The 25,404-nt window shown below is 45.9% G+C and overlaps 1 protein-coding gene across 2 annotated transcripts in view; it reads left to right on the top strand.

Annotated features, from left to right (window-relative positions):
* Nucleotides 1–11,625: 11,625 nt before the first annotated feature.
* Nucleotides 11,626–25,404, top strand: part of ETS1 (ETS proto-oncogene 1, transcription factor) — a 135,239-nt gene continuing 121,460 nt past the window's right edge. Inside the window, exon 1 of one of the 2 annotated variants that reach the window (XM_051842815.3) lies at nucleotides 11,626–11,757. In XM_051842815.3, the coding sequence (XP_051698775.2) occupies nucleotides 11,628–11,757 (130 nt within the window). In that variant the 5' untranslated portion in view covers nucleotides 11,626–11,627. Of the gene's footprint in view, nucleotides 11,767–25,404 lie in introns of both variants that reach the window. The other variant, XM_051842861.2, reaches the window with a different exon arrangement.

The raw sequence follows: 25,404 nt of genomic DNA, 5'->3' as shown, positions 1-25,404 counted from the left end.
TCTCAACACATTAATGGCTGCAGCTGACTGTGGTTACTGGACTTCTGGTCCCAGGCACGTTTTGAAACAGCAGAACCCTTGATGGTCTTTTGTGGTACACTGGATTGCTCTTTCTTCTTCCCAGTCTAGTGGGGACTGAGCCGTCCACCGAAGCCCCAGGCATTTTGGCATGAAAATGGGAAGATTCTCCATCAACAGATCAATTAACCTGAGCTTTACTATTCTAGCACAGTTACCCTAGCCACAAATATAGGCCTATAGATTCACCCATGATGTCCCATAGGTAGCTGACTCAGGTCCCTGCAAATAGGCTAAAACAGGCTAACCACTTAGCTTTGACGAGGTATGACAAATTTATTTATATAAGCCTTTCCTTAGCCAAAAGATTAATCTCTTCGATTCTGTTCACTTATCTGAAGTGCAATGAGATTTCAGAACCCTTAAAATTTCTTCCCAGCACATAAACTCATTGTTTGCAGAATTCTCAGTCATGATGGGCCTGCCCTGGAAAACAGGGCGTGTTTGAGAAGAGGCGACCGAGCTAGCCCAGGTATAGGGCATGCCCAGGGTGCAGGGAAGATGTGAGGTTGGGGCTAAGGCAGCAGCTTGCTGAACACCTTGGAGAAAGCCGAGCCCAGACTGCTTCCCCTACGGAAGCCCTATCCAGGCCAGGTCAGAAGCTCTATGAATGAGCTCTGTGTCTCTCCAGTGACAGTGGGCTGCCTTCTAAATCAGGACTCGAAAACATGGCCCTGCTGCAGTCGCCTTGAGGAGGAGGGCCTAACTCCCAGAGCAGGCTCAATGTGTAATCAGTGGACTGTTTCCAAAGGAAAAAAATGAATGCAGCCCACACTACGCGCGTGAGCCACAAGAGGCAGCTGCAGCTGTCCTCCTGACTCAGCAGGTCCTCTCCCCCGGCAAGTGGGTCCTAATTACATTACTGGGGGCGGCTTCAGTCTCTTCTCTCCTGATTAGCAAACCAGCATTCCAGCCGGTAGGGAGGGAGGGACGTCAGCTCCTGTCTCCCCTCCGCTGAAGAATCCTGGGGTGTGGTGAGGAGTTCACTAGACTGGGAATCAGGAGCCTTGGGTCTGGCCCTGCTATTGACATTAACAGTCAGTAGTTACTGAAGACAAACTCTGTACCAAGCAATGAATTAAATACCTAGCTTTCACTGTCTCCAGTGCCATTGGCATTGGCATTGGCATTGGCAACATATTGGGATTTGAATTAGGGCAGTGAGACCTCAGAGTCAGCATTCTCACTTTACCCCTGTGCTGCCCTGTAGTCTTCATCAGGCTGGTAACATCACACACTGAAGAATAACACTTTGCTTTTTGTTCTTAGTACAAGTGGATACAGTACTGTGTGAAAATTGGAAAACACAAACATAAAACAAGACTAAAACAAAAATTCTTCTATACCACCACATATGACCACACAACACTTAGGTGCTTGATTCTTTTAGATGTCAAAAATGGCCATCATGGGGCCAGCGCTGTGGCCTAGAGGGTAAAGCCACTGCCTGCAGTGCCGGCAACCCATATGGGCGCCGGTTCGAGTCCTGGCTGCTCCACTTCTGATCTAGCTCTCTGCTATGGTCTGGGAAAGCAGTAGAAAATAGCCCAAGTCCTTGGGCCCCTGCACCTGCGTGGGAGACCTGGAGGAAACTCCTGACTCCTGGCTTTGGATCCGCTCAGCTTTGGTCATTCTGGCCAATTGGGGAGTGAACCAGCAGACAGAAGACCTTCCTCTCTTTCTCTCTTTCTCTGACTCTCCTTCTCTCTCTGTGTAACTCTGACTTTCAAATAAATAAATGAATCTTTTTTAAAAATGGCTATCATGCTATTCATAATGTGTGTGGAGCTATCGGAACATAACTTTTCAAGTTCATCCACTTCATATTATATTCAAGGGAGTGTGCTGGGAGGCCATTTGTGTGACCATTGGTGAGGAACTAAAATGTCCCAAGTACAGACACTGCCTCTCAAAATCACATTTTTTTGAAGATTTATTTATTTGAAAGGCTGAGGCAGGAGCCAGGAGCTTCCTCCTGGTCTCCCACATGGGTGCAGGGGTCCAAGGACTTGGGCCATCTTCTGCTGCTCTCTCAGGTGCATTATCAGGGAGCTGGATCGGAAGTGGAGCAACCAGGACTGGAATGGGCACTCATATGGGATGGTGGCGCTGCAGGAGGAGGCTTAACGTTCTATACCACAGTGCCGGCCCCTCAAAATCACATTCTCAGGGGGTCAGGGCAGGGAGAGAAGGCAGGACAGACAAGGGAAGAAACAGAAGTGAAACAGCACAGTAGGTCAACATATGAGCAAGAAGATGGCCTCATGCACAGATGCTGGGAGAAAAGACCAGGCTGTTTCAGAGACTGAGCTAGAACTTAGGAGATACATCAGGGGATGACCAAGCATGGCTGAAATGAGACCGCTCTAAAGTGGGTGATGTGGAAAGATGACCCCGCCCACTGTACTGCTGACCACACAATTCCAAGTCCTGGAACTATACATCTAACAATATCCCATCAAAAAAGTCTAGTGTTGATACAACAATAGGAAGAAGTGTGGAGGGCTGCATATCAGTCAAGTACAGTTCATTTCTGGTGTGATATTGGGTGAAGCGGGGGTGGGCAGGTGCAGTGGTTCTGAGTTTTATATTTGTACTCTTCTGTATGCTTTGAATATACTACAAACACATATTCATCGTGTAGTGAAATTGAGATAGAAAATTTTGTAGAAGACTTCCAGAAACAATTGAAGGTAGTTTCAGGGAGAAAGGACTGGGGGATGGAGTGACAAAGAGAATAAAGGAAAAGAGAGTGAAAGAAGGAGGCAGGAGGAGTGCGGTGTGGTCTGGCAAGTTAAGCAGTGACTTAGACACCCGCATCCCAAGTCAGAATGCCCAGGATTCAGTCCTGCCTATGCTTCCAATCCAGCTTCCTGCTAGTGTGCACCCTGGGAGGTAGTAGATGCTGGCCCAAGTACTTGGGTTCCTGCTACCCATATGGAAGACATGGAAGGGGTTCCTGACTCCTGCTTCAGTCTGCTTCAGCCATGGCTGAAGTGGTCATTTAGAGAGTGAATCAGTAGATGAAAGTTCTCTCTCTCTCTCTCTCTCTCTCTCTCTCTCTCTCTCTTTCTCTTCCTTTCAAATAAATAAAAAGCAAATACACTTTAGAAATATAAAATACCAGGGCCAGGATTGTGGTGCAGTGGGTTAAACCACCATATGCCATATGTGAGTGCTGGTTCAGGTCCGGTTGCTCGGATTCTGATCTAGCTCCCTTCTAATGCACCTAGGCCAGCAGAAGATGGCCCAGTACTTGTCCTATGCCTACAATGTGGGAGACCAGGATGGACTTCCTGGTTCCTTGCTTCAACCTGGCCCAACCTGGGCTGTTGTGGCTATTTAGGGAGTGAACCAGTGGGTAGAAAATTCCCCCCCCCCTCTCAAATAAATAAATAAATTCAAAAAATCAAAATAAAAAAATAAAGAAGGAGGTGGTGAGAGACGGGGTTTCAGTGGAGGAAGTGTGGAAGGCTGCATATCATAAATCCCAGAGTTGGCCATTCTGCTGGAACTCTGCCTTTGTGGAATACAAAGAGATTCTCTTCACCCAGGATGGAGTGGTCTCTTTACAAACTCTATCCAAGCAGTTTTGCAGGCGATTCATCTGGGGCTTGATGCCCAGCCCATTTTACATTGTGGAGGAAGGAAAAAACAAAAGCGAAAAGCAGAGCTGGTGCAAGCAATGACAGAGCAACACATGATAGGGTCCTGGAGGGATGATGCCAAGAAATCCGGCCCCTCTGTAGGCTTCTCTGGCACCCGCAGGAGGACAAGCACCTGGGAGCCAGATGTGAGCATGCGTATGTGTGCCACTGCACTTCCAGCTGGGGCTCAAGACAAAGGCTTGGCTTTTGATCATGCAAAGGAGAGAGATTCATTACAAAGTACAGGATAAGAAGTTCCAGAGCTGGAGCGTGAAGAGACAAAGGTTCTCTGCTCTTGGCTTTCCTTTCATCTTATCTTCTGGGGCCTCTTCGATACTTGGTGACAACTTCCCTGGTAATGGTCTCTGCATTTTAACCCCACTTGGTATGGGCAGTTTGTTTAAAGACTGCTTTGCTGTATAAATGGAGCTCTCTATAAGCATCAGTTGCTTTCTACATGAGATGGAAGGAAAAGAAGATAATATGCCAAGTGTAATAAATGGCTAATGCTTTGCGTGTTTCTCCTTAAATGTAATGCAATGTAATGCCATTCTTTATTGCATAATTGATTTTTGTTTGTTTGCAGGGAGTGGATTGAAGAATCATTGTAAAATTCAGTGAAGGAATTCCTGCATTTCAGGGGCCAGGGTGGGAGTGAGGGAACAGTGATGAATGAAAGGCTGAAGATTCTTGCAAAGCTAAGATTCTGGGGGTTCACGTCCCTTTTCCCTTTAGAAGATAACTGACTTATAGGACTGGCACTGTGGTGTTGCTGGTGAGGCTGCTGCCTGTGCTACTGGCACCCCATATCCCATATCCCATATGGCCATCAATGGGAGACCTGGCTGCTCAATTTCTGATCCAGCTCCCTGCTAATGGTCTGGGAAAACAGTGGAAGATAGCCCAAGTGCTTGGGCCCCTGGACTCACGTGGGAGAACTGGAAGAAGCTCATGCCTCCTGTTTTCAGCCTGGCCCAGCCAAGGCTGTTGCTGCCAACTGGGGAATGAACCAGCAGGTGGATGATAGCTCTCTCCTGTCTTTTCCTCTCTATGTGTAACTCTTACTTTCAAATAAATAAATAAGTAAATCATAAAAAATAAAAAGATATGCACTTACAGTGTAGCTTGTGCTGAAAAAAGGAAAAAAGGTTTTTCACAGTAAAAACAGCAAATAGCTTGGTGGTAATTATTCTAAAAATTCCAGTAGACATTATTTCAATGGTCTTGAAAGAGTAGAGAGACTGCCATCTCTCAGGCTGCACACCTTCAGATGGGGGAGAGATGCTTTGTGTTTAATTCTTTTACCTGGAGGCCACAAGATATATGTGATCCCCAGGTCACAGAATTTTAATTTTTTCTTGAATTTTCTTAAAATACTTGGCCATCCTGATGGGCTACAATACCACAGGAGACAGAAAAGAGCAGCCAGTGCTGTCTTTTCCATTTATTATTGACCTTCTCATCTAGTTGTGTAGTAATCTCAACAGCTGGGAGGCTGGGTTGATCTTACTTCCTCCTCTCTGCAGGTGACATAACCAAGGCCCTGTGAGTGTAGAGGGACCTGTGCTCCTTCCTGTGAGCTCCTGAGGTCATTTCCCTTTTGTGCTGGACCATTGTAGGGATCAGGAAGCATCTTTCTGTGCAAGGCCTACTTAGCTCCAATGCTATCGATGTTTTCCTTTGGGACAGGGTATGCATTTAATTGTGGGAAAATAGATGCACACATAACACAAAGTTTACCATAATAGGCATTGCAGCTCTGTGACATTTAGTACACTGTACTCACACTCACATATTGTACAACCATCACTACCATCGACCTCCCGAACTTCTTCATCATTCCCAACTGGAACTCTGTTCCCATTTAACCCTAGCTCTCCATCCCTCTCTCTGTCCATCCCTGTTAACTTCTGTCTTATTTTCTGTCTCTGGGAATTTTCATTATTTCAGAGACCTCACAGAAGTGGCGTTATACAGCAACAGTTGTTTTGTGTCTGGCTTATTTCACCTAGCCAGGTCTTCATCCATGTTGTGGCACTTATCAGAATTTCATTCTTTTCTTTGATAAATTTAAAATATTTTCATCAAAGAAATTAATGTTACCATCTACTATAATAATATATTTTAAAATTATCCACTTATTTATTGGAAAGGCAGAGAGATAAGAACTCTCTCACCTGCTAGAGGACTCTCAAAATGTCCACAACAGCCAGGGCTGGGCCATGCCAAAGCCAGGAACTAAGAATTTAATCTTCCAGTTGGGTGGCAGGGGCTCAACTACTTGAGCCCCCACATGCTGCCTCGCAGAGTACGCATTAAGCAGAATGCTGGAATTTGAAGTAGTGCAAAGACTAGAACCCCAGCAGTCTAACATGGGAAGCTGGTGTCCTAAGTAGTATCTTAACTGTTATGCCAAATGCATGCCCAAGTAATAACAGCATTAAAACAGGTCATTAAGGAATTCTTATATATATTTATGGGACACAGTATAATATTTCAGCACATCTACACAGCCTGTACTAATCAAATCAGGGCAATGAGCATTCTGATTTATTGATTGTTTCTTTAGAGTTGGGGTCTTCCAACTCTTGTCTTCTGGTTCTTCATAAAATATATAATGTGCTACTGTGAACTGTAGACACCCCATTGTGCTGTGGAACACTAAACTTATTCCTTCTGTCTAACTGTGTTTTGTCACCATTGTCCAAACTTCCTCTCTGCCTTCCTTCTCCCAACCCTTTACAACCTCTTGTAATCACTATTATATTTTCAGATCAACTTTTAAAAAAAAGGTTTATTTGCTTATTTGAAAGTCAGAGTTACAGAGAGAGGGAGAGATAGGTAGAGAGACAGAGAGAGGTCTTCCATCCACTGGTTCAATCTCCTAATGTCGGCAATGGCCAGTGCTGGGCCAGGCCGGAGCCAGGAGCCAGGAGCCAGGAGCTTCATCTAGATCTCCCATATGGATGGCAGGAGTCTAAGCACTTGGGCCTTCTGCTTTTTCCAGGCCATTAGCAGGAGCTGAATCAGAAGTGGAAAAATCAGGGCACGAACGGGCAGCCATATGGGATTCTGGCATCGCAGGCTGTGGCTTTATATGCTATGTCACAAAGCTGGCCCCTCAGATCATCTATTTTAGCTTCCACAGATGAGGGAAAATAGCAGTATGTGTGTCTTTGGCTTATTTCACTCAACATAATTTCTTCCAGTCCATCGATTTTGTTGTAAATGACAAGATTTCATTCTTTCTTAGAATTGAATAATATAGGGCCGGCACTGTGGCTCACTAGGCTAATCCTCCACCTTGCGGCGCCAGCACACCGGGTTCTAGTCCCGGTCGGGGCGCCGGATTCTGTCCTGGTTGCCCCTCTTCCAGGCCAGCCCTCTGCTATGGCCAGGGAGTGCAGTGGAGGATGGCCCAAGTCCTTGGGCCCTGTACCTGCATGGGAGACCAGGAGAATCACCTGGTTCCTGGCTTCGGATCAGCGTGATGCGCCGGCCGCAGCGCACCGGCCGTGGCGGCCATTGGAGGGTGAACCAACGGCAAAGGAAGACCTTTCTCTCTGTCTCTCCCTCTCACTGTCCACTCTGCCTGTAAAAAAAAAAAATTTTAAAAAAAGAATTGAATAATATAGTATTGTGTATATAGACTCTTTTTTCCTTTTTTTTAAAATTTTATTTATTAATTTATTTGACAGGTAGAGTTACAGACAGTGAGAGAGAGAGAGACAGAGAGAAAGGTCTTCCTTCCATTGGTTCACTCCCCAAATGGCCACAACAGCCAGAGCTGTGCCGATCCAAAGCCAGGAGGCAGGTGCTTCTTCCCAGTCTCCCATGCAGGTGCCAGGACCCAAGCACTTGGGCCGTCTTCCACTGCTTTCCTAAGCCACAGCAGAGAGCTGGACTGGAAGAGGAGTAACTAGGACTAGAACCCGGCGCCCATATGGGATGCCGGTGCCACAGGTGGAGGATTAACCTAGCGCACCATGGTGCCAGCCCGTAGACCCCTTTTTCTTTATCCCATTCATCTATTAATGAACACCTTGGTTGATTTCATCTCTCAGCTACTTCATATCTATAATAATAGACTAGGTGCTGCAATAAACAGGATAAGTGGCTGAAGGTCTATGAATATGGTAGAAGATGACAGTCTATTTGATATAATTACTTCATTTCTTTTGGATATGCACCCAGTGATAAGATTGCTGCATCGTATATGTAGAGTTTTAAGGAATTTCCCTACTATTTTGTAAAGGGGCTGTACTTATCACAATGGTGTCTGAATTCAGCTTTCTCCACATCTTCACCAGCATTCAGTAATTTTTTTGGTCCTTTTTAAGCCTGAATAATATCCACTGCAGGTACCCACCACATTTTTTTCTTATCCATTCATCTGTGGATAGATATTTGGCTGTTTCTACTTTTTGACTATTATGAATAACACAGCTATACACATTGGTATAAAAATATCTGTTTAAGTCCCTGCCTTCAATTCTTTTGGCTATATATCCAGAGGTGGAATTGCTGGATCTTATGGTAATTTTGTTTTATTTCTTTCTCTTTCTTTCTTTTTTTAAAGATTCATTTATTTATTTGAAAATCAGAGTTACAGAGAGAGGGAGAGACCCAGAGATCTTCCATCTGCTGGTTTACCCCCCAAATGGCCAAAATGTCCACGACTGGGCCAGGCAGAAGCCAGGAGCCTGGAAATCCATCCAGGTTTCCCACATTAGTGCCAAGGGCCCAAGAACTAGGGCCATCTTCTGTTACTTTCCCAGGCACATTAGCAGTGGAGCAGCTGGGACTGGAATCAGTGTTCATACGGGATGATGGCTTCTTTACTGGCTGCACCACCACTCCAGCCTCTGTAATTCTGTTTTCTTTTGTTGTTGTTTAGAGGAACCACCATACTACTTTCGGCAGTGGCTGTGTCATTTTACCTTCTCTCCAGCAATTGACGAGAATCCCATTTTTTCCACATCTTCACCATTATTATTTCATTCTTGGAAAACAAAAATCTTAATGCATTTAATATAGCATCTCACTGTGGTTTTGATTTGCATTTTCCTAATGATTAGTGATGCTGAACATTTTTTCATGTACTTATTGGTCACTTCTGTATCTTTGGAGAAATAGCTACTCAAATCTTTTTCCTCTGTAGGAGTGAAGTTATCTGTTGTGGAGGTATGGGAGGTCTTTATCTATTCTAGATATTAAAACCCTAATCAGATATATGATTTGCAAATAGTTCCTCCCATTCTGTGAGTTTTCTTGTCATTTTATTTATAGTGTCCTTTGATGTGCAAAATTTCTAAATGTTGAAGTCTGACTTACTTGTCTCTCTGTGTGTGTGTGTGTCTGTACTTTTGGTTTCATATCCAAGGAAATCATTGCAAAATACAACATAGTGAAGTTTTTTTTCCCCATGTTTTCTTCCGACCTAAGAATTTTAGCTACAAAGTTCAGGTCTTTGATCTATTTTGAGTTAATTTTGTACATGGTGGAGTGGGAGACTCCAACTTCATCCTTTTGCATGTGGATACTACTAATACTATATTTTTGAAGATATTGGTTAAAACAAAATGTACTGCTTTTCTGGGCACTCTCCGGGAAATTTCTGGCAGTGGTGACTTATTTGCACCTTTTGGGTTTCTAGTTTACTCTCTTGCACACCATGATAGGTAGCAGCAGAGGGTGGAGGTGAGGTGTAACAGGCTTCCCTGTGGACTCTACAGTGACAAGTCCACACTCCAGGGCCTCTGAACAATCACACGGTGCACCTTTATGGGGCAACAGTCCAAATCTTCTCTAGACTGGTTTCTCAATTCCCTTGAAAACACAGAGAATACAATTGTAATGAGCTGTGACTGGTTTAACTGATTGTGCACTTTCTAAATTGTCTTAGATGATTCTATAGCTCTCTGCACAGCCTTCTCTCACAGCATACACTGCATTTAGGGAGATGGTTGGTTTACGTGTCTGTCTCCCCAGGACTATATCCCCAGTACCTAGAACCTTGCCTGACACAGCCATTTCTTAAACCAAGGACAAACTCAGTTGTCCTTTTTTCCAAGCGAATGTGCAAAACAAAAGATGAACAGTAGAATCTTGTTTTAATTACAACACCATCTTAACTGCATTCCTAGTTTTACAATGAAGGATAATGATGATGTTGCTCTGAATGGCATTTATTAGCTTTTCATGGGTTTTCAAAGTTTGCGTCTTCATTAAAAAGGGAAAGGAGCCAACCATGACAAACTTTAACTCTCAGCTAGGACTCAAAGTAAATGGATTCTTTCAGCATGAAAGTGCTAGATTAAGCAGACAAATATTGACTTTTCAAAAATAATTTTCCAAAGTAAAATAACTCTATGCATAGAAATGAGATTATACTGTAACAGTCTTAGCACGGTCCTGACTATGTGAACAAAATATGCTGTACATTTTCGCCTAGAATGGGGGTAAGACTTTCATATTGTTTGCATTTTCTCTAAAGGAGACATACGCGGAGTCTTCAGAAAGTTCATGGAACACCCACGTTATGAAAAAATGATGCGTGGATTTCAAAAGGTCTTTACCCCAAATCAACTTATCATTTAACTCCATTTTCCAAGAATGTCTTGAAGCGCTCTTGTGTATCAAAACAGTCATGTGTCACTGAACAATCAAGGTCGTCGTGCATGACCACCATAGAGTGTGCCTACTCAAACCGAGGTGGCTACAAGGCCGCCAGGCAACATTCTCTAAGGGGACCACCACTTTGTATTTCTGCCCTTTTATTCCTACACCATGGACTTTGAATGGGGCCACTGCAGCTGATCTATTTTAGAGATCATCTATAACAAGACTTATGTGAACGGGGCACTTTAGCTTTGCCTTTCAGAAATTTCAACTCCTGGTTGGGGCACACACAACCCATATTGGCAGTGCCTAGGCTGGAGTCCCGGCTGCTTTGCTGCTGATCCAGCTTTCTGCTAATGCACATCATGGGAGCCAGCGGATGATGATGGCACAGTTACTTAGGTCCCTGCCTCCCACCTGGGAGACCCAGATTGAGTTTCAGCCTCTGAGCTTCAGCCTGGCCCAGCTCTTGCTGTTGAGAGCATATGGAGGGTGAACCCACAGATGGAAGATCTCTGTCTCTCACTCTTTCACTTAAAACATTGGAAAAAAGACACAACAAAAATAAAAATATATATCCCAACTCCAATTTCCGATCAGCCCTCTTTCATACAGTCAAGCATCGCATAACAAAGTCTCGGTCAACGACAGACAGAAATCCCTATAGAAGTGGAACCTTCAGGTCACACAGGTCATGGCTATCTTGGTTTGTATAAGAACACACTGATGTTTGCATTTTTTCCAGAAGGTAGTCCTGTGGTTAAGAGATGCGCAATTCTGTCATTATTTCCCTTTCTTTAGGAATTATCTTATTGCGTATCACAGTAAGCGAGAGAAACAAGAAGCCTGAACAGGTGACTGCTCACTGACAGTCTCCTGAGCCCTGATTCAACAGCATCCCTCATCAGAGCCCTTCCCAGAAAAATGGGGCTCCCCTGCAAAAGTCAGGGGACACACAGCATCCACATATTCTGTGAAGAGTGAATCTACTGCATCAGCAACAGGATGGACACAGAGTTACCTTCCCAGCCATTCCCTCTGGCTCAGCTCCCGCCCCACTCCTCCCAGGGACTGAAGCATAATTTAGAGGATAGAAAATGAGGTGTGGTTTGGTGTTACCCCCAACAGTGATGCTATCAGCTTCCCACCTGGATAGCAGCGACAGCTCTCCTCGGTCCGGCCGCTCTGGTGCCAGCGACTGGTGGAGGACGGCCTTTTTCCTAGCTTTCCCTGGCTTGACCACACCCCCCAATTTAAGGAGGCAGCTCTATTAGAAACATTATGGTCTTTGCATCCTCTTTAGCCACCAAGCCGAGGATTCCCGCAGGTAGTTGGAAAGAGACCACAGCCGTGGAGAGAAGCTCACCCGTGGCCCTGGCCCCTTTCTGCACCCTATCTCTCCGGCAAAGTAGTAAGTGAGGTCTGAGTTTCTGCCTACAACCTGTTATTCCATTTTCCTTTGCCTGGCTTTCTTTCTTTTCTTTTTTTTTTCTTTTCCATTCTGTGGAATTAAAGCGTAAATTGATGGGCACTTTCAGGATGCAAACCACTTTTCCTCTTTTCACATCTTTCTAATCCAAATTCGGTTGTTCAAAAATGCTTCCTAACCTGGCTGGAACAGTCTGAAATCCAGACTGCGGCTCATTCTCTTCCTGACTTCAGAAAAAGCAAAATCGTGCACGGTTTTGGATACTCACGGGTGACTGGTCAGAAACTCTTTAGTTTTCTGCACAGACTGGAGCACTTCCAGACTTCCAGCTGCAGTGGGACACTGAGATTTTTGTCTTTTTTTTTTTTTCCTCCTTCACTCCCAGCGAGCCTATTGTTTTACCTTTTTGTGCTTAGTTTTGTTTTTGCCTGGCAGCTTTGTGAATGGCTTTGCTAGAGAGGAAATTGCTACAGGTTTGGATCTGGAAAGCCGAACTAGCTCCTGGGGTGTTTTCCTCTGCCTCAGTTTGCCCGGGTGCTTGTCGGCAGCCCTTGGGGCTTGCACTTCAGCCGCGGTGGGCCGACGTGTGGGCTGGGGGAGGCTGCGGGGCCGGGATGGGGGCACCTCTCCCCCTCCTGAGCCGCGTCTCGGCGGCACTGCCCCGGAGAAGCTGCAGGAGACCGGGCGGCAGCGCCTCTCCATCGGCCGGTGTTGTCTGACAATTCCACTTTGTCACAGGCATCTCTGTTCCCACCTTTGCAAGAGGCATTTTCTGCGGGCTGGGTTACTGAGCGCAAGGCATTTGGTGGCAGGTTTTCCTTACTTCTTTTTTTTTTCATCTCAAGGCCATTTTGCTTCCTCCTTCATACCTCTGCCATGCAACTGAAAAAAGGAGACATTTGTTAAACAACAGGAAATACAGATCCCCAAATGATAACTGGCAGCTCCCTCTGATCTGTGAAAGTACGGACACTCGGACTCTATCAGTTGCGGCTCTGTGTGCCTCGCCTCCTTTTTGTGTCTCCAGAGCGAACCCTGGGCTTGGGCAGGCGCTGGCTGAGCAGGGGGCCGGCAGCCGGGGGGTTACCTTTGCGGCTGACACTCTCACCTGGCCATCCTGGCAGAGGGAAGGGCTAGCGAGGCAGTCAGTGTCTCCTAAGTGCTTTGAAGATGAAAAGGTCTTTTCATGTGTTGAGTGTTGTCGTTATTAATATTAATATTTGAAGGAGCATGCTGCTCCTAATCATAAATCAACAACTCCGTGCTTGCCAACTCGGTAGTGAAATAACACACAGCGCAGCCAGCCACGCAGCCTCTTCCGTCCGGCGCGGGGCCGGACGGGGCCGTCTGTGTCTTAGGGGATCCTTATGCCAAGCAGGCGCGCAGGTCACAGTGCAGAGCCCCGCTGGGGGTGGGGGACGGGTAGAGGGTGTAACCCCTCAACATCTGGTAGTCTGGGACCTCGGACAACCTGCGAGACAGCTTGGAGCTGGGCCAGCTGCCCATCCCAGGTGATAACGGAGTTCAAAGCCGAGTAGGGTCAGAACTGGAAGCCGCACTGGACTTAGAGTCGGGGGGGAGGTGCCCCTACATTTGGCTTCTATTAAACCCCGGCATTGTGACTGAGAGCCAGTTACTGGGTGCCACGGGGCCTTGTTTTCCTCATCACTGAAATGTGAATAATCATTGCTGCTCCACCTAGTTCATGAGGACGAGACAATAGATGTAAATAGCTATGAAAGATCAAAGTGTCGCCAGGTGTGTGGGTGCAGGCTCCTGGGGCAAGCACAGGTTAGGAAGACCCACAACCGGCGCTTACCTTGCTTTCTTGGGGTGCGCAGAGAGATTCAGCGCGCAGACAGCGCCCTGATATCTGGGGTTCTGCTGCACCTCGTAGTTCTGTTTTTTGGTGAACAGAGCTGTTTTCTGCAGCAACGATCCTTTTCAAGTTACCCATTCAGACTTATTCACACTTGTTCTCAATTATTCACATGAAACAGGGGAACGAATGATTATATACCCGAAACTTGGACTTCTTTCTTTCCTCCCTTCCTTCCCTCCCTCCTTCCCTCCCTCCTTCCCTCCCTCCTTCCCTCCCTCCTTCCCTCCCTCCTTTCTTCCTCCCCTCCTTTTCTCCTTTTCTCTCTCCCTCCCTCTCCATCTCTTTCTTTTCTTCTTCTCTCTCTTCTTTCTCTCCTCTTTATGAAAATAAAAAAAAAGTATTCAGTATTTCAGTGAAATTAACATTGTATGCAACAATGTAGTAGGATTTAAGGTGGAGTGGATCCTGTGTTTTTTCAGCCCTGGGAAACAGATATGAAGACATAACATATTTTGCCTTGATCTCAGCCCAAAATCTAGCTTTCCAGGATTCAATCCAGGTGATTCTCTGGATGTGCTACCTGGCGTCCTCCACTTACCCAGCAAGGGTAGCAATCTCAAACACCACTGAGCACGGGTAAACCTGTGCCAGCGCTTGCTCAGGGCTATGGATGGACAGCTTTGTTTGAACTACAGGAAGTGTTGTAGGTGGACACCCGTGTTATCCCCATTGGATGGCTAAGGACTCAGACATGTGACCAGCAGAGTTCATGGTGGGCCCCCCCCACCATTAGAGCCAAGGGAATGTGAGCCCAGAGTGGGTGATTTTTTTTAACTTTTCATTTTAAACTAATTGTGATTTGCATTGCATGTCCTAGGAAGCTAAGTAACAGTCAGTCAGCCTAGGATTTTCTGCTGAGACTGATGATCTACTTCTCTGGGAGACTACTTTGGATCAGGTCTGTTTTCCAAAGGGGAATCTGTAGAGTGACCAGTCACCACTAGGAAGGAAACCTACTGGGTCTAGTTGGTGGAAAAGTAGATCACTCCCTCTCCTAACTAATATCACTTTAACTTTTACTGGGTGCCCAGCCTTGTTTAGGAGCTAGGACTGATACAGAAGAAGGGAGATACAAGTTCCATTTTGAAACTTACATAATTTATTTTAAAATGCAATATTTTACTTGAGAAGATTAAGAACAAAAGACAATAAACTGGTTACCTGATATGACACTGTTTGGGAATAATTGGGGAGTTCAGATGGGAAAAAATCATGTCTAAACAATAAGAAAATATATTTTTGGACTTTTTTTTTCTCAAAAATAGGGTAGATTTGATATTCCAATGACCTTCCTCAAGAACTTAGAAGGGACAATTTGGATACTATTTTCCAAAATAAGAGTCATGGCAGCAAACGTTTAGGCAGACATCAGGGGGAAATTCTCAATGGGGAGAACCCAACGCAGAGATTTTCAGATGTGGAAAAGTTAAAAAAAAAAAAAAGTCAGAGTTTTCATCTTTTTAGAATTTTTTTGAATTTTTCTTTTTGAAATAATTCCAGATGCATAGAAGATTGCAAAACATAGTACAAGGAGCTTCCAAAAGATTTGAGTCTCCTGAAATTGGGAAAAATATAATGCAGATCACTCTGCTAACCTGTCTTTCGGTGCCCTGGTCATCCTTGAGAGTGATGGTGCCCTGCCTCGGGCACAGGGTTGAGAGGCACAGACGGGTCCTGCGCTGTCAGTGTCCCCAGCCCAGGTTCACAGTGCGCCTAAGGTGATCAGGCTTCTGCTCAGCCCCCAGTTTCTTCTCATCTGTTCCTCGGTGGGCTCCGCCCCTTCAACAAGCGCCTGGTTGTAGTTACTGATGAATCTGACCACTCGGGTCCAGACGCTGCCTGGCTACTGGCAGTGAGTTTCTCTGACTGCAGCATCCCCATCACGCAGTGGGAACTTGTTAGACACTCGAGCATCAGGCTGGACCTCAGAGCTGCTGCGTCAGACTACTGTAACCTGATCCTCAGGTGACTGGTATGTGCATCAAAGCTCTAGGGGCACTGCTCTGCAGAGAACGCAAGGACAAAGAAAGTGGGAACAACCAACTGACCTTGCAATATTTTCTGTAGTAGAGCACAACCTGCTTGTATTTACTTCTAGTTGCTAAAGTGTTACAAACAAATGGGCATTGAGATCCAAAAGATGTTGGTTTAACTCTGAAAGCTGCGATACTTGCCATTGATGCCCTTCAGTCTCCTAGAGGCTGTGGCTCGCTCTAAGAAAAATGCTTACTTCTTGGTTTTATGCATCACAATGACACACGGCGACCACCTCTCAGTAGAAATTGTGGCTCTTTTCTCCTGCAAAACTCCTGGCTAAGGCTGCTACTCAAGCTATGATTATGAAAGGAAATCCTTTTTCCATGACTCAAATGCAAGTCCTTAGAAAAAGAGATGAGGGGATTTAGGCCCTGGGATTGTAGCTCTAAGACTCACAGAAAGTCTGCCACCTTGGGCAGTACAAATCACTAATACTATTGACTAGTGAATGTTTTTTAATTGTCAGGCACCACTGATAAAATAGCAGTAAGAATTACTTACTGACTGTTTTATCATGTTTAAAGAATTCTTAGTAAAGTTCTTCTGTTTTGTGTAAGCCTCAATAATCCTGAATGAGTTGGTGCTCTTACACACAGCATTCATACTTTGAGGTGACTTGACTGTGAGCTGAAAGTGCATGAGCAAGGCCTTACACACAGGAAGGAACTCCACAGCCACTGGCTCACCTGTAGTCCATACCCTCTGATCTGTTTATCACCCTGCCAAGCACGTACCCTCTCTGGGGGCTCAGGGCATTTTTTTCCCACTCCAAAATTTATTGAATTTGCAAAAATCCCTCCTTATATTAGAAAGCCAGCAAGCTGTTTAGGATTATACTGAGAAATTGGAACCTTACAATTTGGGCAATAAAACAAATGACTCTCCGCCATGAAAATCACAATCAGACATAGTTCAAGAAGTTGCTTGCTGGATTTGAGAGATCCAAGGCAGCTGGCGTCCTTAAGTTCAGTTACATAGGAGCATCACTAAAACTATCCAAACCCCCTTCATTGTCCTCCCAAGGCCTATCTCTATTTTTGGTGTCTCCTTAAGACCCAGAACCAAGTCTAATTCTAAATGTAAATTTTAGATTATATTCAATGTGCTTCTCTGCATGCTATGATTCAAAAAGCAATTATTTTACAAAAGCTCTTTAGAGATTTCTTTGGCAATAACATTGGGGTAGAGTTGACATTTTTAGTCTTGCAGTCATTCTTTGGATTTGACTTGGCTAAGAATCTCCTATACTGTGACTTCCACTATGTCCATTGTTGTGAAGTAAGAATACTTTAACATCATTCCTTCTACGTATTCTTTTTGGTTTCCAGTTTCTTGGTATAGAAAACAACCCTTCTTTATTTGTTCATTCGGTTATTTGTGAATGCCTACTATGTTCACGGCGCTGAGCATATCCAGAGTCTAACTGGTTTCATGTGTAGAATTTCATGGTTACACGAAAGATCGGAGAAATTGCATGAGGCTGTGGCCACCTTTATTGTAAAACAATTTATTCAGTGTTGCCTCGGATCTTCTAGATGTTCTGATAGGAGGCTGTTGGACTAGAAGTAGATTGATAGTTTCTGAGAAATTTTAGAGGCTGATTGGCATTGTCTTGTTTCAGTTAGCAGGTTTTAATGTAGTCTCTTGCCACTTATGAAAAGTAACACCCCTGTTCCCCTTGTTCATGATGCCTCTCCAGCAGTGTGATGGTGACGGATTTGTTTCCAGTGAGGAGGAAATATATAAAATAATCTACAAAGCACTCAATTTCCTAGCTATTTTGGTACACCAGAGTAAAACTACTTTTTTATTATCTCTTTTTCAGGAGATATTAGTGACTTGCCTTTGAGGGAGGGCAAAACAATATGCAAGTATATCAAAAAGTTCATGGAAATGCCTATTATGAAAAAATGATGCATAGATTTCAAATTGTTTTGCACCCAAATAAACTTATCTTTCAATTTCCTTTTCCTCAAACTTTTTGAAACACCCTCATACACTCTTGTAAAATTATACTGCCATGAGTCCCGGAGACTTACTGAGCTCTGTCGGTTCATACAGGACTTGCTTAATTAGGAGTTGACTTTTTTTGTTTAGAGAGAAATAGGAAGTAAGTTGTGAGTCATTTTCATTTGCATAGGTGTTGGAGAATTAATGATCAGTACAGTTGGGGAGAAATAAGTCTGCAGTGTTGATGATATTGTGAGTTGCTGCTTTGTGAACCTGGTGAAACAGTTGATGGATTGAGTTGAAGACACAGTGGCCAACAGCAAATAATTCAGAACATAGCCTTTGCTGGTCAGTACTGGCTGCTTAAAGCAAGGAGGAGCTGCTTAAAGCAAGGAGTATTTACTATTGTGTTGGGATACTTAGTCAAGAAAAGAGGCTCTTAATAAAGTTAGGAGTGAACAGAGAAATCATCTTCAATTGTCCTAAGCATTTTTCTTGCATATGCATTGTAACTGCGAAGTTTCTCTGGAAGAGGGAGGCAAGTTCAGCTACCTAAATATGAGCTATCTTAAATTTGAGTTCCTGGAGAGTTGGACTTGGTCACTTTTGTGACACTGACAGATGGGAGGAGACATCTACTAAAATGACTTGAGCAATATGAATGAACCTCTCGTAAGTATCAGGAAGAAATCAATGGAAGAGGATTGACAAACTTGTCACTCTGGTATATCTGTTAGTTCAGAGAAAAATGAGATCCTGTTTGTGGTTAACATTGAAAGTCAGCATTGCATGTGAAAACACTTCATAACAGGAGGTGACACTTTTTTTTTTTTTTTTTTTTTTTGCTGTTGTTAAGAAGATATCTTGACCTTCTTGGATACCTTCAGGCACTGCCCAGTACTTAATGCACATTATAATTCTATTTCTAATATAGCATCATCCCTTCATTTAGTCAGCAAACATGTCTACTGTGCACTGTCTAGAAAGATACAGTAACTCATGGGTCAGGAGTGCTGTGACTTTTTTACCCTATTAAGAGTCAGTCCCGGGGAGGAGGACCAAGGACTTCCAAAATAAATAAATAAATAAAGCTACAGCTTTATTTCCCTGTTCTATTCCTCACATGCAATTTTCATCTCTAGCATATATTTTAGTCATTATTCCAGGCCTGTGAAACTAATATGAAGACTAAAGGGTAAATTCAAGTTGAAAACACAATTGCTCTGTCAGTGGGGGTGTAATGTTGGTTTATCTGTTGTGGAAGGCAATTTGTCAATACATATTCAAATATGGAATGTACAGTCTGTCCCAACAATACTACTTCTAGGCATTTGATGAGTATATAAAATATGTTAGGAATTTTATAGGATTTGGGACAGATTAATTATGTAGTAATAAGGGACTCATTAAGGAAGAATGATGCATATATACAATAGAATGATTGTCAGTCATAAATTTCAGGACATAGGAGGGTAGTTCAAAAAGTCTATGAAAAATGGAATTAAAAAAGTTTTTTAGAGCAAACATCCTTGAAATCCATACATAGATTTCTTGGTAATCTGCATTTTCCATGAACTTTTTTTTTTTTTTTTTGACAGGCAGAGTGGACAGTGAGAGAGAGAGACAGAGAGAAAGGTCTTCCTTTGCCGTTGGTTCATCCTCCAATGGCCGCCGCGGCCGGCGCGCTGCGGCCGGCGCACCGCGCTGATCCGTTGGCAGGAGCCAGGAGCTTTTCCTGGTCTCCCATGGGGTGCAGGGTCCAAGCACTTGGGCCATCCTCCACTGTACTCCCGGGCCACAGCAGAGAGCTGGCCTGGAAGAGGGGCAACCGGGACAGAATCCGGTGCCCCAACCGGGACTAGAACCTGGTGTGCCGGCGCCGCTAGGCGGAGGATTAGCCTAGTGAGCCGCGGCGCCGGCCCCATGAACTTTTTAAAAAATATTTATTTAGTTATTTGAAGGGCAGAGTTACAGAGAGAGGGAAAGACAGAGAGAAATGTCTTCATTTGCTGGTTCACTCTCTAAGTGGCTGCAATGGCCAGAGCTGAGCTGATCCGAAGCCAGGAGCCAGGAGCGTCTTCTGGGTCTCCCACGTGGGTGCAGGGGCCCAAGCACTTGCACCATCCTCTGCTGCTTTCCTAGGCCATCAACAGAGAGCTGATTGGAAATAGAACAGCCAGGACTCGAACCAGCTCCCAGATGGGATGTTAGTACTGCAGGCTGCAGCTTTACCCACTATGCCACAGCGCCGGCCCCTAGGAAGATAATTAATATCATGAAAGTTATATTGTGATCACATATGTGTATTACATCTCTATTTATGGAGATACATTAAAACTACCCAGAAGAATGTTGAATAAGATATTAGCATGGGCCGGCGCCGCGGCTCACTAGGCTAATCCTCCGCCTTGCGGCGCCAGCACACCGGGTTCTAGTCCCAGTCTGGGCGCCGGATTCTGTCCTGGTTGCCCCTCTTCCAGGCCAGCTCTCTGCTGTGGCCAGGGAGTGCAGTGCAGGATGGCCCTAGTGCTTGGGCCCTGCACCAGCATGGGAGACCAGGATAAATACCTGGCTCCTGCCATCAGATCAGTGCGGTGCGCCGGCTGCAGTGTGCTGACGGCGGCCATTGGAGGGTGAACCAACGGCAAAGGAAGACCTTTCTCTCTGTCTCTCTCTCTCACTGTCCACTCTGCCTGTCAAAAAAAAAAAAAAAAAAAGATATTAGCATGATTATCTCTAGTTGGTAGGACTTCAGATTATTTTCATATTCAGTTAGACTTTTCTGTATTTTTTTAAAGATTTATTTATTTATTTGAAAGTCAGAGTTACACAGAGAAAGAAGGAGAGGCAGAGAGAGAGAGAGAGAGGTCCTCCATCTGATGGTTCACTCCCCAATTGGCCACAATGGCCAGAGCTGTGCCAATCCAAAGCCAGAAGCCAGAAGCTTCTTCCAGGTCTCCCACACCGGTGCAGGGGCCCAAGGACTTGGGCCATCTTCCACTGCTTTCCCAGGCCATAGCAGAGAGCTAGATTGGAAGTGGAGCAGCCAGGACTCGAACCAGTGCCCATATGGGATGCTGGCACTGTAGGCAGTGGCTTTCCCTGCTACGCCACAGCGCCAGCCCCACTTTTCTGTATTTTCTAATTGTTGCAATAGACTTTTCTGTATTTTTTAATTCTTGCAATAAGTATGTATTTTTTTGGCAAAAACAATCTCAAAAGGAATCTTTTCTGAAGTATCTTTTATTGGATTATTTACCTAAAGCCACAGCCTTTCCTTTAGAAGCACAAACCCCAGAATGGAAAGCTTAACTGATGTCAGAGTTATCTAGAAATACAGCCAAGCAGGGTCAGAGTTGATGTGACTCAGATTCAGCCTTGCTTAAGGCCTGTCTCCTGAATGCCTAATCCGCTGCCGGGGCCTGCAACATCCCTGTCATTCCCGAACGTTCCTTCTTTGCTGCATCGCTGCACTTACCACTGGTGAGATCCGGGTACCAGGAAGGGCAGCCTGCACATCCCAGGCCTGTGGCAGGTGGGAGGCTGGAGAATGCCAGCGTCCTTTAGGAAGGTCAGACTCTAGAGTCCAACGCAAATCTCATTCTGAGTTGTTGGACGTGAGACACTCCTGTAACCACATGGCCCCTTTTTGTCCCCTCTGTGGTCGATCATTTTTGTCCCTAAGATCGAGCTGAGGATTGATAAGCACAGATGAAGGTGTTGAAGACCTAGACGGTGGTCTCAGCAAGGCCACTTCCCAGCGTGGCTGTACCCTTTCTCCCCATTCATCAGGGGGAGGGCTGAACGAGTTAGAGCATGTGTGTAAGTTTTCTTTTTCTATTTTTTTTTTTTTTTTGACAGGCAGAGTGGACAGTGAGAGAGAGAGACAGAGAGAAAGGTCTTCCTTTGCCGTTGGTTCACCCTCCAATGGCCGCCGCGGCCGGCGCACCGCGCTGATCCGATGGCAGGAGCCAGGTGCTTCTCCTGGTCTCCCATGGGGTGCAGGGTCCAAGCACTTGGGCCATCCTCCACTGCACTCCCGGGCCACAGCAGAGAGCTGGTCTGGAAGAGGGGCAACCGGGACAGAATCCGGCGCCCCGACTGGGACTAGAACCCGGTGTGCCGGCGCCGCAAGGCAGAGGATTAGCCTAGTGAGCCACAGCGCCAGCCATGTGTAAGTTTTCTAAGTTAGACTCCTATAGTCCATAACTATTTGTGTGCCCTCTGGCTACCAAACACTGGTCTAGGATGTTGGGATGCGGAGTGAAAACGAAGCCCCTGTTCTGGGGAAGCTGACATTCCAGTGGGACAGGACCGGGGGAGACAAGCATCTTTTTCATAGTTGCGGGTGGGGGTCCAGTGCTGCCATTTGTAATGGGCAGTGGGGACAAGCTTGTGTGATAACCTGATGTATAACAGCTGTGTTGAATAGAAGGACGCGGTTTTCACTTAGGAACGGATCCAGAAACCAAGTGACTATTTCATGTGGATCTTATTTTTTTTCTTCTAATATTTATTTATTTACTTGAGAGAGAGAGAGTTACAGGCAGAAAGAGACAGAAAGAGAGAGAGAAGTCTTCCATCCAATGGTTCACTCTCCAAATGGCCACAACAGCTGAAACTTTGCCGACCCAAAGCCAAGAACCAGGAGCTTCTTCCAGGTCTCCCATACAGGTGCAGGGGCCCAAGGACTTGGGCCATCTTGTACTGCTTTCCCAGGCCATAGCAGAGAGCTGGATCGAAAGCAGAGCAGCCGGGACTAGAACCGGCGCCCATGTGGGATACAGCGCCGCCGGTGGAGGATTAACCTACTGCACCACAGCGTGGGCTCCTCATGTGGATCTTTATTCAGATCTGCAAGTTGCTCAGGCTCTCTGATTTGAGAAACAAACATATTCTCACATGACCCACCTCTTACATCTCTGTACTTAAGAGACCACTCATTCATTCACAGATGAAAAAAAGAATGATTTCTGTTCTGCCCCGTGGTCTGTCTTAACTGACAGAAATGCAAAAATGAAAGAGGCACGGCGCCTACCTCCAATAGTGCAGAATTCAGGGGCAGACACAAATGGACAGGTATGCAACAGTGTGATAGGCGCTGGAAGTGTGAGGGGCTTCAAAAGCTTCATGGCAAAGGCACATTCTCTTTTAAGTTTCCATTTTCCCACCCACTGCTGGAGGCACCCTTGTGCGCTTGGGCGAGTGGGAGAAGGAACCGGCAGCCCCAGCCGGGCGAAGGGTGGTTCAGGAAGGATTCCAGGCAGCGTGGCCCTCAGACGAGCATGTGCACCCGAGGAGGAAGGCTGTCCTGGTCCTGAGGTGGCCGCGTCTAGGTGGGCTTTTCTAGAAGGAATGAGGCAGTGGGGAGGGCAGGCAAGTGAGAGAGGCACCCAGAGCTTAAGAGAACATCAGAGGGGGCCGGTGCTGGGGCGTAGCTGCTGCCTGTCGTGCTGGCATCCCATATGGGCGCTGGTTGCTCCACTTCCAATGCAGCTCTTTGCTATGGCCTGGGAAAACAGTAGAAGATGGCCCAAGTCCTTGGGCCCTTGCACCCGTGTGGGAGACCTGGAAGAAGCTCCTGGTTCTTGGCTTTGGATCGGCCCAGCTCCAGCCATTGCAGCCATTTGGGGAGTGAATCAGCAGATGGAAGACCTCTCTCTCTCTCTCTGCCTCTCTGTAACTCTGCCTTTCAAATAAATAAATAAATGTTTAAAGAGAGAGGGAGAGAACAGCAGAGTTCTGTGTCTGGGGGTGGAGGGTTAGGGGTGCGGAGAGAAGGGGCTGGGGAGGTGGGGGAGCATGGAGGGCAAAGCAAACGTAGCTGGGGCTTGACTGTCTCACACTGGACGCACGTCCTCTCTGCTCAGCATTCGTGGAAAAAGAACTGAGCTCTCCGTGACCCTCTGTTACCGAGTGTTCAAATCATTTCCACACCCAGACAGTTCTGCGGCTGCTTCTCAGCTGGGGAGGCCACCTTAAAATCACACAGGTGGTTTGCATTTAGGTCTCGAACATGTGCGATGCCAAGACAAAAAGTTGGTCCAGCTCATGTGCGAGCAGCTGTCACGTGGGAGGAACTCGTCTCCGGCCAAATCCGAAAAGGGGAAAAATGCACCCCTCCTCCGCCAAGTGCTCCTTTTTTCTTCTTTTGAAAGTATTTGCGTCTCCAGCAGCTGCTCTGTGTCACTATCTACAAGTGGAAAAGGGAGGGTTCTTTTTTGCTTTCTCCAAAAAAATAATAGAGCAGCAATCCGTTTCTGTCCCAGAGTTATTTCCTGAGATGAGAGCCCCTGAGAGCGCTGGCAACTCCCTCTTCTGAGCTTCCTCCCTGGGCAAAGGGCTGGTCCCCAAGGGAGGTGTCGTTCACGCAGTCTTAGCTTCCAGAATACGGTCCAGCACAGAATGCACCAGATGTTGGGCCAGAGGTTTCCTCCCTCATTCTGTCAACTGGAAGAGAAAATATATTTCCCCTGAACCTTTTTCCAAGTGTGTTGTGATGAGGGGGAGTGAGGCCTGGCCGGCAGACAGAAACTCTTGGTGTCTTTGAGGACGCGGCTGCCAGCTCCAAATATCCTTTCTGCTCCACGTGTTGCAGAGGGGTAAGCATCCAGGAGGGCAGAGGTTCCGTGCTGCTTAGGGGCGGCTAGGGATGATGCATGGGGCCGTGTGGTGACACCTGGCTCTGCGGGCTCTTCCACGACTTCCCGCTCTCTGCGCCCAGCAGACCTGACTGTGGCTTGTTTTTCCCATGTTGCTGGCAAACCGCGTTTCACATTATGTTCTAGTTCGATAGGGTTTGTCTTCTCCATTGTGTAAGCATAGTCGCTGTCCTTTTTTTCAGTTTGGTCCTGGCTCTGATAGAATCCATAGGCCACAAGTTCAGGAATCACTGTTGACCCGTGTGTCTCCAGAGTCCAGAACAGGGCTTGGAACGTAGGAGGTGCACAGTAATTATTTACTGAATGGATAAACAAGCTCCTGACAAAGGAAGCCTACTGCATGATTGATGCATGAATAACAGGGCTGGGAGGACTCGGAGGCCCTTGGGACTTTGGGGAAGGAAATCAGAGGTTGAATGGCTTCCACGAAGTAGCATTCCGCTACCCCTGGATATCTGCAGAGACTTTAAGTTGTCCTGCAGGATGCTGGAGGGCTGAGCAATGTTTCCATGGAGACATCTGATGATGGGGTTGCCATTCTGAATATGACACCACCAGTGTAAGTAACGTGTGTCATCCATGAGTAGTCAAAACGTTGAGCCGGCCACAGCGTGCCGGCCGTGGTGGCCATTGGAGGGTGAACCAACGGCAAAGGAAGACCTTTCTCTCTGTCTTTCTCTCTCACTGTCCACTATGCCTGTAAAAAAAAAAAAAAAAAAAAAGTTGAAGCAGGGTGGTCATTTGGCACAGCAGCTGGGATGCCTGCATCCCAGATTGGAGTCCCTGGGTTTGAGTCCTAACTCTCGCTCCTGATTCCAGCTTCCTACTAATGTGTACCCTGAGAGACAGCTGGTGGTAATTCAAGTACATGGTTCCCTGCCACATACATGGGAGACCTGGACAGAGTACTTGGTTCCTGGCTTCAGCCTGGCAGAGCCCTGGCTGTTGTAGGCATCTCAGGAGAGAGTCAGCAAATGGGGTGCCCTTCGTTTTGCCTTTCAAATAAATAAAATAAATTGATAATAATTTTTAAACCAATTTTTTAAAGATTTTTAAAAAATTAATTTGAGAAGTAGAGTTACAGACAGTGAGAGAGAG

The sequence above is a fragment of the Oryctolagus cuniculus genome, chromosome 1 (assembly GCF_051225735.1).
Source record: "Oryctolagus cuniculus isolate XC-2025 breed Fujian yellow rabbit chromosome 1, ASM5122573v1, whole genome shotgun sequence".
NCBI classification, from domain to species: domain Eukaryota; kingdom Metazoa; phylum Chordata; class Mammalia; order Lagomorpha; family Leporidae; genus Oryctolagus; species Oryctolagus cuniculus.
Note: the sequence above shows the minus strand (reverse complement) of the source record. Positions and strands in the feature narration are given on the sequence as shown.